The sequence below is a fragment of the Mastomys coucha genome, unplaced genomic scaffold (assembly GCF_008632895.1).
Source record: "Mastomys coucha isolate ucsf_1 unplaced genomic scaffold, UCSF_Mcou_1 pScaffold13, whole genome shotgun sequence".
NCBI classification, from domain to species: Eukaryota; Metazoa; Chordata; class Mammalia; order Rodentia; family Muridae; genus Mastomys; species Mastomys coucha.
This window is the reverse complement of record NW_022196895.1, coordinates 38,177,279-38,189,532: the sequence shown is the minus strand read 5'-3', so window position 1 is coordinate 38,189,532 and position 12,254 is coordinate 38,177,279. Positions and strand designations below refer to the sequence as shown.

General features: G+C 45.1%; 1 protein-coding gene across 2 annotated transcripts in view; it reads right to left on the bottom strand.

The window, feature by feature from the left end:
- Window positions 1-5,379: 5,379 nt before the first annotated feature.
- The window catches only part of Sh3rf2 (SH3 domain containing ring finger 2), a 106,948-nt gene continuing 100,073 nt past the window's right edge, over window positions 5,380-12,254 (bottom strand). For both annotated transcript variants that reach the window (XM_031365568.1, XM_031365569.1), the window contains 2 exons: window positions 8,225-8,583; window positions 5,380-5,726 (listed from right to left, as the gene is read on the bottom strand). In XM_031365568.1, coding sequence (XP_031221428.1) covers window positions 5,451-5,726; window positions 8,225-8,583 — 635 coding nt within the window. In that variant the 3' untranslated portion in view covers window positions 5,380-5,450. The remainder of the gene's footprint in view (window positions 5,727-8,224; window positions 8,584-12,254) is intronic.

Below are 12,254 nucleotides of genomic sequence, written 5' to 3'. Positions count from 1 at the left end.
GGCAAAGAGAAGCATGACATTTCAGGACTGTGGTTGGGAGGGATAGAGTAAGGGAGAGGCACATAGTATGATCTCAATAGTATTGGCTACTACTTAAAAAGCTGTGTGCTCGATAGTTGTTTTGTGATCTTATGTAATCATAACACTGTTTATGTTAATTTCTAATAATTAAAAGGGGAAGTCTCAAAAGTCCCCTATCTAGAAACATCAAGAAATCCCACACTGTGAGGACCATCTGTATTTTTGCCTCCTGTTAGCTAGTGTGTCCCTATCACTTCCAAAGCCTGCTCCAAAGTGACTGGTAGATACCATCGCTGTCTGCCATACTGTTTCCATCCCACACTTTCCTCATGTTTGATTTGAAGGGATACCCTGAATCCCACCTCTGCTGTTTTCTATTTGTCAAAGTGTAGATCAGTGGAGTGAGGGCCTCCTGGGAACATTTTCTTTCTGCTCTGGTCTAGGACATAACTCTGGCAGACAGCTTGATCATTTACGATTGCTCTATTTTAAGCAAAATGTCCTTGTGTGATTTATTCCCAATGACACCAACCTGCAGCAAGAATCTTTGGCTCGAACTGGTCCGTTGCTTCCTCCTAAACACATTCCCTAAGCAGCTGTCTTTCATAGTCACGCCAGAAGCTGCTGGATCTGGGAATATTCTCTTATCTCATCAAAAGGGAAGACTGGAGTCTTTTCTTCCAAGACATAAACAAGGGAAGCACCTGTGTGGCCTTGGTGGGGGGAGCTGTGAGGGCATATTTACTACCTTCTTGTCCCAGCTTCTCATTTCCCAGGGAAGGAGTCCAGAGGTGTGTGGCAGGCCTGTGACCTTCAGGATTGAAGAGATACAGGTAGATGCCTGGTGAGCTCTTTGAGACAAATGATTTCTACACCTGCCAAGACCATGTGTGAACAGGAGCTGGAAAGCACCCAAGTATTGTTTATGCCTATGGAAGGAAATGTTAGCCCGAGGAGGCAGGTTCAGGGGCAGAGGTCATCTTCACTCAGTCAGCTCCTTTCCTGAGCCAGGATATGTTTGGGAAGAATCCAGGGCTTTCTGGCAGTGTTCTTTGCTTGTGAGTGACCTTGTTGGCCCTGGTCTGTATCATAGGGCAACAGTTAGACGTTCAGTAACCAGACATAGGCACTAGCCAATCAGAAGTAAGAAGGGCTTTTTGGTGGAGATCCATGTATTTAACTAGCTGCTGGGTAGTGGAGGGGAGGAGAAGTTTTGGGGTAAAATCTGGGTGTGAGATGTGGTGAAGCTGCAGAAAGCTTTGAGTGTCTGTAATTCACTTATAGTACAATAGCGTAAGAACTAGTGTGGCCATGCTCCTGCTGAATGTCATTTCTGCTCTGCCCTTGACAGAGGGGAATGAAATCCTCCTGCTTTATGTGCTTCTGAGCCACTTGGAGGAGCTTGTTAAAAACTTAAGAGTGGGGCTGGAGAGATGCCTCAGTGGTTAAGAGCACTGACTGCTCTTCCAGAGGTCCTGAGTTCAAATGCCAGCCACCACATGGTGGCTCACAACCATTTGTAATGGGATCAGATGCCTACTTCTGGTGTGTCTGAATACAGCTACAGTGTATTCATATACATAAAATAAATAAAAAAAAAACACATAAGAGTGCCTGAAACACCTAAAGATGGCCAAATATGGCTCCCAAGGTTCCAGATTAAGACCATTATACTAGACTTGAGAATCCCAGGGCAACTAATCTTTAGTAATTTAGCTCGAACTTTGGAGGGGTTTATGACTTGAGAGATGGAGTCCAAGGGGGAACTATGCCTAAAGCAAGCATGGATCATGTGCATGGGTGGAGTGAGCCTGTGGGATCGACCAGCTGACAGAGTCCCTGGCTATTTTGTTGAAGCATTCTTAATCCTGACCCAGCTATTTTAGGCTGCCAAAGTACCAGGTAGTAGGCCTGGTGTGGATGGACATTCTGACTTTTCAAGAGCTGTTGAGACTCAGTCATTGGGTCTGTTTCTTGACTCACCAAGTCGACACTCCTTCAAATTCTTCTGCTCCAAGATCTGCTCTTGGAGATGGATAAAGGGTGGGGATGAGGGTGAGCCCATGTAAGAGGACGGTGATCTCTGATGGAGGATCTTGATGTTTCGTTCCTTTTCTCTGTGTGGTCCTCAGGTGACTGTGGCTGTTATCTCTCAGCTGTTGCCGCTTTTCCTCTGAACAGATCCTACCACTAATGTTTTCGGTGCTAGGGTCTGAGCCTGAAGGGACGGGGCACCTTCCAGGGCCTGTGAGTCTTAGCTGGGAGGTTTGTATGTAACAGGAGAACATTTTTACTTAGAGTGTTTGGTGTCTGGAATGTTCTACTAAGGAGTCGATTTGTCAGTGGAACTTGGCTTGTTACATTTAAGGCCAATTGCCAAAGCAGTTCCATCTACTTGGAAGCCCATTTCTCATTGCTCATTCTTTATGACTCTTGCTTTTCCTTCAGGACTGGGACTGTGCTCTGACCTCAGAGATCAGGTGTGCGGATTTCCATTTAACTCCACAGTGCTGGACAGACCTTAAATTTAAAAATTCTCACTCGAGATTTTAAAGTTCGTTTTTTGTTTTGTTTTGAGATAGGGTGTCACTATGTAGCCTTGGTTGGCCTGGAACTTGCTATATAGGCCAGGTTAGTCTTGAACTCATATAGAGATCCTCCTGCCTCTGCTTCCCCAAGTACTGGGGTTAAAGGCTACTATGTCCAGCAAAACAAACCAAAACAAACTGACCAAGTCTGACGTTTTAGATATTCATTAAGCATTGAGTTGTTTAATTATCTCAGGTAATCCTCACAATAGTCCAGTGAGACTGGCACTGTTACCCTATTTATGCAAAGAGATACCTACCTACCAGAAAGTGATAAATGAAGACCTGAACCGTCCAGCAGGGCCTGCTGGCATTCTCTGCATTTGGAGCCAAAATTGCGCTACGTTGCCTTCTGGCAATTGGGACTCATTCATTGGAGTCAAGGTAGGTCTTCGGGGTTCGTACATTACAGTCCCCAGCTGGGTTATGTTATCAGGTAGTTGGGTTCCCATCCTTGCCTCAGCCAGTTTGTGGCCGGTTTTCAAGCTTCCATTTCCTTGGCTCTATAATGGGAACAGTTATAGTTGCCCTACAAAGGTTTGCAGGATGTGAACCAAAGGATGAGTGTATGGCTCTCATTGCTGTCTTGTTAGTATGGAGGTAAATGTCAGACACATGTTGGTGGAATAAAGGAATGGAAGGTGCTTGTGAAATCAACTTTTGCTTAGAAATATCAGCCCATCCTGTTCAAGCACTCACCAAGCTCTACGAGATGCAGGATGCTCTGGGAAGCATTCGGTTCTGGGAATGGATGAAAGGTTTGGGGCCATGGAGGTGGCCGCCCTTGGAACTGTGTTTATTTCTTAGGGAGGCTATCCTGTAGAGATGGTGGACAGTGAGTTTTTTGTCTCATGTTCCATGTTCATTTCCATTTCATAGACATGCCCCTCTATTGTCCCCTAAACAACCTGCTTGATAGCCACAAACATTAAAAAAAAAAATAACTGGACCTGCTGCCATTGAAGAGTGGACTAAACATTTAGTTGGCTCATTATGGTGTATGTCTGCCATACTGGGTTGCTACACTTAATGAGAATGCTTCTGTGGGGTAAAGGTGAGGCACAGGTACTCATACTTGGACAAATCATAGCGTCCTTCTGTCTTTGTGAGTGTCTTACTTCTCCATCTTAATGGCTGTCCTGAGTTCAAGAAGGCAGAGTTGAGCAGGAACAACATACCACTTACTTGTGGACCCCACTGCTTCAAAAACTCTGACACACACATCGTATTACTTGGCAGGATTATGGTTTCATTTTATTCTACTAATGTCTGGAAAAGCCTACAGATAATTCAGTTTGCCAAATGTGTGGGTGGGTAAAAGGTATATGTCCACAATCCAGAGACCTGCAAGAACGGTCTGTAGGAAACGTCTTTTTTTTTTTTTTTTTAATGTGGCACTCAGCCTTAGTAGCAAATGGCATTTATGCATTAAAAGTGTCCACATTGATGGACATGTGATGAATGTTAAGTCACAACAGTTACATTTAATGAGAACTAATAGGCTGTCTTAGATCGTGGTCCTGGCTTGCAGAGCTGCCCCCCCCATCCCCCACCGCTCCCTCTCTTGCTCACAAGGCTCCCTGGCTGGACCTGCTCCTTCCAGCCCATCTGGATGGAATCATCTAGCTTTGACCCTTTCTCCACAGCAGACTCCTGTCCTTTCCTTGCCTTCTGTCAGTGTAAAAACATTGCTTCCACTGGACCTGTTTATATTCTTCCCTGAGAACTCTTCCTTCCTTCTGGCCCCTTCTCATCTATGTTTGTTTCATGCATGATTCTTCCTCCATTCCTCCTATCTCCCCTTTCTTCCCCAGCCTTCTCTGTCCACCTCCTTTGGTAACAGCTCTCCAAGAAGCACCCCTTTCTGCCCTCCCCCCATTGTCCTATAAGGGAAACTATTTCCCTGCCCCACATGACTAGGAACCAGAGAGAACAAAAATACTGGGATACAGGCAGAATAGAGATCTAAACCAGCTGTCCTTTCAAAGTCCTTTCAATCACACTTTGTTTTGAGGAAGGATGAAAAGTCTTTGATACCGCATATATCCCTTATCTGTCTATCCAGGCTCTCTGCTTATCTACTGTGTAGAAATATACAGGAAGAATCAGGCCAAGAAGCTTGATGCACGATCATCTTTGGGCACTTGGTAGTCAGCATTAGACTCTCTGGCCTTGGGGGCAGCAAACTCAGAAAGCCACTCTCTTCAGTTTCAGTGGGTTCTCAGAATGTTTAAAATGTCCATCTCATACCATTCCCCCCAATTCTCCCTTTGCAGCTGCAGTCGTGACTCTGTGGGGCAAAGAAGACGTGGCCTCAGCAGACGGCAGAGAATGTTTTAGTGTGATGAGAAGAAAGGGGGATGGCGATGAGGTCAAAGAGGCCCTGAGAGCACTCTCACACACTGGCTGTTTTTTAGGCTACAAAATTCTTTTATACTGATCGCATAGGAAGAGAGGCCAAATCCTGAATCACGGAGGCACAGGTATTGACACTTTCCTCATTCTTTGGCTTACGCAGTGGCCTTAGCCATATTAAACCACTAAGTTTAGAAACATGCTGGTTGGTAGTACTGCATGCTTTTCATCCCAGTACTAGGGAGGCAGAGGCAGGCAGAGCTCTGAGTTCAAGGCCAGCCTCGTCTACAGAGTGAGTTCCAGGACAGTCAGGGCTAAAAAGAAAGAGAAGGCCAACCTGGAATTCCTGCCTTCCCATTCCTGCGGGTTAGAAAGGGACATTAAGGAGACTCAACCTTCAAAGAACAGTAGGATGTCTGTGGTGGAGGCAGACTGTATTTATATGTAATTCACCTCTTTTGTGTCTAAGAAAAGCCACCTGAAGAATCATTTGCTGGGATATAAGGTCTGTGTGGCTGAAGCAGTGGACACTATGGGCATGGTCTTCCCAAAGGCTGACTTTCTCCGAAGGTCTGTCTGTTGCCCAGAGTGGCAGCCACTTCGGTGGGCAAATAGAATGGTCATCTCTCCTCCAGAGGAGACTGCTTCAGGCTGGAACCCCTTCAAGGTGGCTGGCTGTTCATGCTTTCCAGAAGAGGGACTGGAGGCAGAGTGTTTGGTGGGTGGAGGGCTGTAATTCTGAAATCTCACGGTTTTGACTTGCTGTAAAATAGAAAGAAGAGTAACGGACCATGAGTAAGGTGTGTGCTCTGTCCCCATCCCTTTGATGATAGGATTTGTCTTCTTTCTACAATTGTCTCCATTCAAAACACCTCATTGATGTGGGATTTGTTCAGCAAGTACTTGTGTCTGCTACGCATGATGTAATGTCCCCTGTCAGGTGCTGTTGATCTGGGAGTGAACAAACCCAGACTGCCCAACTGGAAACACATGTTTACCTTTTTCCTCTCCCCTCTGTTTTTCCTTAAGGTCTATGTCAAGGCCTGGCTCTTCCTCGTGAGCCTAACTAATGACCCCACTTGGAGGGTCTCCATAACTGCCTGAAAAATGCTCATCACAGACCTAGGTTCTTAGACACCTGCTGTTGCCATGTAGCCTTCCAAATGTTGACTGAGTTTAAGACCATGAGATGAGCACGCAGACCAGCATTGCCTAGGTCTCTTTAAAAGATGGACGATTCAGAGCGAGGTGTAGTAGGGTAACACAGGCATTTGGAGGCTGAAGCAGGGGACTTGTCAGTTTGAGGCCAGCTTGAACTATAGAGTCAGGAAATCTATCTTAAAACCAAAATAAAACCTAAAAGCAAACATCAGAAAGAATCTAAGCGCTGGAACTCTGGGCCTATACCAATTCTGGCAACACCAGGCTGGGCCGAGGACTTGCTCTTTTTTTTTTAATTAGTCTCCAGCTTGCTTTAAGTTCTACCTCACTTTGCTTCCTCTGATGCCTCCTAGGTGGTTCTGTATCCTGCTTGGCACGTGCACGTGCTTATTTTAGCCGGTTGCTATTTTTTTTTTTTTTTCTCCAAGTGTTCCCATACTTTCTGATTCTCACGGTTTCCTATGGGATCTTGGGACTTACTAAATGATTTCAGAGTTTGGGGGCTGTGTCTGATGATTGGGGTAGTGGATATCTGGGGCATGGAATCCTTTAGATGACATGAACACCAGAAGCTGGAAGAAGCCCTCCCAACCCCTCTGTCAGTCACCAAGACCTTTTCCAAATGCATTTCCTTAGAAGCTTAGCAGGAAATCCCAGGCTTTTCTTATAGGATGCAGATGTCAGCTGTGCAGCTTTGGGCAATGTTGGTGAACTCCCCAAGCCTCTGTTTCCTCATCTAAATGAGGATGAAAATAATACCTATCTCAGAGGGTTGTTATCAGGGTTCATTGAGATGGAACACACGCAGTACTGTGCCCAGTGTCCTGCTAGCATCTTTAGTATTTAGTAAAGGCTTCACAGATAGGAGGAAATGCCATCCCATCCATTCTGTAGGGAATGGGTAATGATGGGATGGTGGTGATGGTGGTGAAGGTGCTAGTGTGGGGGATGATTGATGGATGTGGTGATGCTCAATAAGCTGTAGGCATGCGATGAATGTCACATGACTCCTTTAATGTCACCTTCTTTTCATCACCTCTCTTGCTTCGAGGACCTTATGAAGATCCATGCCTTCTAGTGGAAAAATGACCAGACTAGATGTTAACAGATCTGACGATGGATGCCACAGAGGTCAACTTAGCTGTTATAATAACCATTTGATGTGATGTTGATGTCACCTAAGTTCTCCTGTGTTTTAGTTGTTCCTGCCATCTTATGAAAAAGTATGTGTCAAGCCCTGTGTCAGCACAACACACATCTTACATCACTTAATCTCATCTCCAAGCCTCTGTATGGTCATTATTATTATTTACTCAAAATTGTTTTGATTTATTTTTATTTTATATGTATCGGCATGCTTTGTTTGCACATCTGTATGTGCACCATATGTGTGCCTGCAGTGGTCAGAAGAGGGCATCAAATCTCTTAGAACTGGAGTTGTGGTGATTATGAGTCACCACGAAGGTACTAGGGACCTAACCCAGGTCCTCTATAAGAACAGGAAGTACTCATAACTGCTGAGTTATCTCTCTAGCCCCTATATTACTAAGTTTGTAGATCAGGCAAATAAGTAAATAATGAGTAAGTAAACAAAGCCTCAGGACAGTCAAGCATTTTGGCCAGAGCCACCTAACCAGAGTGGCAATTCAAACTGAGCCATGGTTTCTCCAGGCTGTCTCTGGATCTCAAAAGAAGTGTGTATAAAGGAAAGGGGGGCCTTGTACAGCAAGGAGAACATGTGTTCTGTGTTAGTGGGATGGGAGTGTGTTGAGTGTGAGGATTTTATTGGAGGCTGCCAATACAGTTGCCAAGGTCCACCAACATGACAGTCTCGTGGTATGCAAAGCTTGGAGGCTAAAAGGTCAGGCTTTCAATGTTACTCTGTGCCCAGTGTCACTCATTCCCAGTGTTACTCCATTCCCTGTCAGTCCTTCCCAGTGTCAGTCCTTCCCAGTGTCAGTCCTTCCCAGTGTCAGTCACGCCCAGAGTCACTCATGCCCAGTGTCAGTCATTCCCCAGTGTCACTTATTCCCAGTGTCACTTATGCCCAGTATCAGTCATGCTCAGTGTCACTCATGCCCAGTGTCACTCATTCCTACCTTTTCGATTCCATTTTTCGAATTTTCTGGTTTCACGAGGATGGAGGGTGGTGCAGATGCAGGTGGCTTGGGTGGTGGTTCACTCTTGATAGGTGTTTCTTTGCCTTCCGTGATGATGGAATTGCCTGCTGAGTGGATCCTGGTCTTGCTACCTCTGTTGATGCAGGTCAGGGCAGGCTCCCCAGTGGAAATAGATTTAGACCCCATCTCCACCATTATTGGTGTTGGGGAAGGGGTCATCCCCTGTGGCTGATAAAACTGGAACTTCTGAGGCCGGATCACCATGGCAGGACTGCACCTGAGGGAGTCCACCATGAAAGTGGGGATCCCTGATTGGACTGGTCTCTGCAGAGATCCATCTGGGGGATGACAGAGCAGGTATCATAATAGGGTGGATGACATCATTTTGCACGTAGGTTGCAATATGTCCTGATATTCCAGGATAGATAGATAAATGCTTTCCTAATGTGACTGTGATTACTCTCTCCTGGGGGTCTTTAAAAGGTGACCTATTCTTTATTTGGTGTCATTTGGGGATGCTGGCAAGGGATAACAGTCTAGCTGAATGCTGTATGAGGTATCTGGAAGTACAGTGCTTCAATTTACATTCCCTTCTGTTTCTCTTCTCTTTTCTGGTCTCCTGCCTCCCCCCTTCCCCCATCCCCACTCTTGTCATTTTTCTCTTTTTCTAGTCTTTGAAGATGGCTAGAAAGAAACAGACACAAAGTTTCAGAGTGAGAAGCAGACACAGTGTCAGACAGGCCAGAGAGGAAAAAGAAAGCAAGGAACACAAAGTGAGCAGACAACAGAGAAGGAAAGCTAAACCCGGTAGACAGCGGTCTGGCTGCTGAAGAAACTGCTAATAGACACATTAAGCAAGTGGGTTAGGACAGCAGCTGAGAATACCACCTGTGCTTATCGTCTGTTTATTTCCTGCTCAGTGAAGGCTCAGAACCACAACGGAGAACGGATTGCATCTTACAAGATACACAAACTTCCAGACAGCTCCCGAAGCCGCCAGTGTTTACTGGTTATCGTTAGGATGTGAAGGACAGCACAGCGTGCCTGCCCTAGCAATGCAAAGTCTGACAGTGTGGGTCTGTGCCTCAGGGAGACAGTCCTTCCTCCAAGTCCTCCCTGAGAGACTGTAAGGAGGAAGTCCCATCCCTTAGACATAAGTCCTATAGGTGACCAAGGGAATGGGATGGTCCTTGTCTTTGGGGGAAAGATTGGGAGTTACCCTTGAGAAGCATTGTGGGACAACTCTCAAAGGGCTCCAAGCATTTAGAGAAACGCATATCATCCATGATGGTCTTTCCTGACACCTCTTGGACACATGTGTGAATTCAAGTCATCTGTGTTTAGCACAGAGGGACCCAGCTAAGTCCACACTCTCTGTTGTGGCTGCAAACTTCTACCGAGCAGGAAGAAAACGTGGCCGGTAAGCCCAAGCCTGCAGGTGTCTCAGCTGCTTGCTGCAAGCATGTTGCCACTGGCCGAGTTTGACCTTTGCATTTAGGCAGTCCCTGTTTTCACTGACAGCCCCTTGAGTGGCATGGGCCTTTGGGGAGACTGACAGCTTGACCTGTGTCACCTTGGAGAAAGGGAGAAAGGGAAGCTTCTAGAACTAGAGAAGGCAAAACAACACTAGGCCAATGTGTCCTTAGCTCCGATGGATATGAGCGAAATTTGGCTTCTTGCCTGTTTATCTGTTCAGTTTCCAATTTTCAAAAGATTTAAGGCTCTTATTAAGTAGGTGTCTAACACAAGTAGTCAAAGGTCCAGGTCAGAGGCTGGAGAGATGGCTAAGCGATTAAGAGCACTGACTGCTCTTCCAGAGGTCCTGAGTTCAAATCCCAGCAACCACATGATGGCTCACAACCATCTGTAATGAGATCTGATGCCCCCTTCTGGTGTGTCTGAAGACAGCTACAGTGTACTTACATATAATAATAAATAAATCTTTAAAAAAAAAGTCCAGGTCAATCAAGACTTATACAGCAATATAGAAGGAGTGTATTAATAAAAAATGTGAGCTGTCATAAGTGAAATGCAATTCTCTGCATTGCTGAGGGATCCAGGCTGAGGGAACATCTTAACCCTAAACCAGCTCATTCATGATGTAGATGGACCTGTTTTGTTGTAGTAGCAATGAAGCAATTTATTTACTAATAACTAGTATTGCTTTAACAATAAAATATACATTTTTTTTTAAAAAAGCCATGTTCTCGAGAGTTCATTATATGGTAGACACGGTATTGCTACTTGTTAAATTTGTCTGTTGGTTAAATCAGATGGGATACTATGCTAATGTTATACAGCATAGGGATGGTGATAAGGTGAGTTTTATTATTTCCATTTTATAAGTGGGGAAATGAAGAGAGTGGTAACTTGTACAAGGTTGTTATGGTGGGGGCAGCAGGAAAGAAGGGGCTGAAGGCTGAGGCAAGAGAGTACATTTAAGAGGCTATGTAGTTTGTGAGATGCAGAGGCTGGGGTACAGGTAAGTGAAGACGTGCTTTCTTTTGTTTTTGGTATATCTCTATCTATCTATCTATCTATCTATCTATCTATCTATCTATCTATCTATCTATCTATAACAATATATATGTTGGCCAACCCATGCCCTGAGCAGAGCTTGGGCGGAAGCTCTGCAGCTAGTCCCACAACACCCAGAGGAAGCTCCACTCCCAGGCACTCTAACACACCCAGGATCAGAGGTGAGGAGGATACAACATCTGTCCCAATACTGGGAGTAATTGGGACCAGCGGGACCAGGCACACAGGAACTCCGCCAGCCCAGTGGCTCAGGTTGCTTCTGGTCTGTCTGGGCTGGCCAGTGCCCTGAGCAGACCTTGGGCACAAACTCTGCAGCCAGTCCCAAAACACCCAGAGGAAGATCCACTCCCAGGTGCTCTAACAAGCCCAGGGTCACAGGATCCCAGAAACACAGGACCACAGAGACAGCTTGACTCTGAAGAGTTCTGACACAACCAGGATCACAGCAAGGACAGGCTCCAGTCAGATTTAGCAAGGGCAGGTAGCACTAGAGATAACCAGATGATGCAGGGCAAGGGTAAGAATATAAGCAACACAAACCAGGGTTCCTTGGCATCATCAGAACCCAATAGTCCCACCATAGCAAGTCCTAGATACAGCATCACACTGGAAAAGCAAGATTCAGATATAAAATCACTTCTCATGGTGATGATACAGGAATTTTTTTTTTTTTTGAGACAGGGTTTCTCTGTGTAGCCCTGGCTGTCCTGGAACTCACTCTGCAGACCAGGCTGTCCTTGAACTCAGAAATCTGCCTGCCTCTGCCTCCAAAGTGCTGGGATTAAAGGCGTGTGCCACCACTGCCCGGCGATGATACAGGACTTTAAGAAAGACATAAATAACACCCTCAAAGAAATACAGGAGAACACAGATAAACTGCTAGAAGCCCTTCAAGAGGAAACACAAAAATCCCTTAAAGAACTACAGGAAAACACAATCAAACAGGTGAAGGAAATGAGCAAAACTATCCAGAATCTAAAAATGGAAATAGAAACAAAGAAATCAGAAAGAGAGACAACTCTGGAGATACAAAACCTAGGAAAGAAATCAGGAGTCATAGATGCAAGCACCAGCAACAGAATATAAGAGATAGAAGAGGGAATCTCATGGGTAGAAGATACCATAGAAAACATTGACACAACAGTCAAAGAAAATGTGAAAAGCAAAAAGATGCTAATCCAGAACATTCAGGATGCAATGAGAAGACCAAACCTAAGGATAATAGGTATAGAAGAGAGTGAAGACTCCCAATGTAATGGGCCAGTAAATATCTTCAACAAAATTATAGAAGAAAACTTCCCTAACCTAAAGAAAGGCATGCCCATGAACATACAAGAAGCCTACAAAACTCCAAGTAGACTGGACCAGAAAAGAAATTCCTCCCGTCACATAATAATCAAAACAATCAAAACACCAAATGCACTAAACAAAGAAAGAATTTTAAAAGCAATAAGGGAAAAAAGGCAAGTAA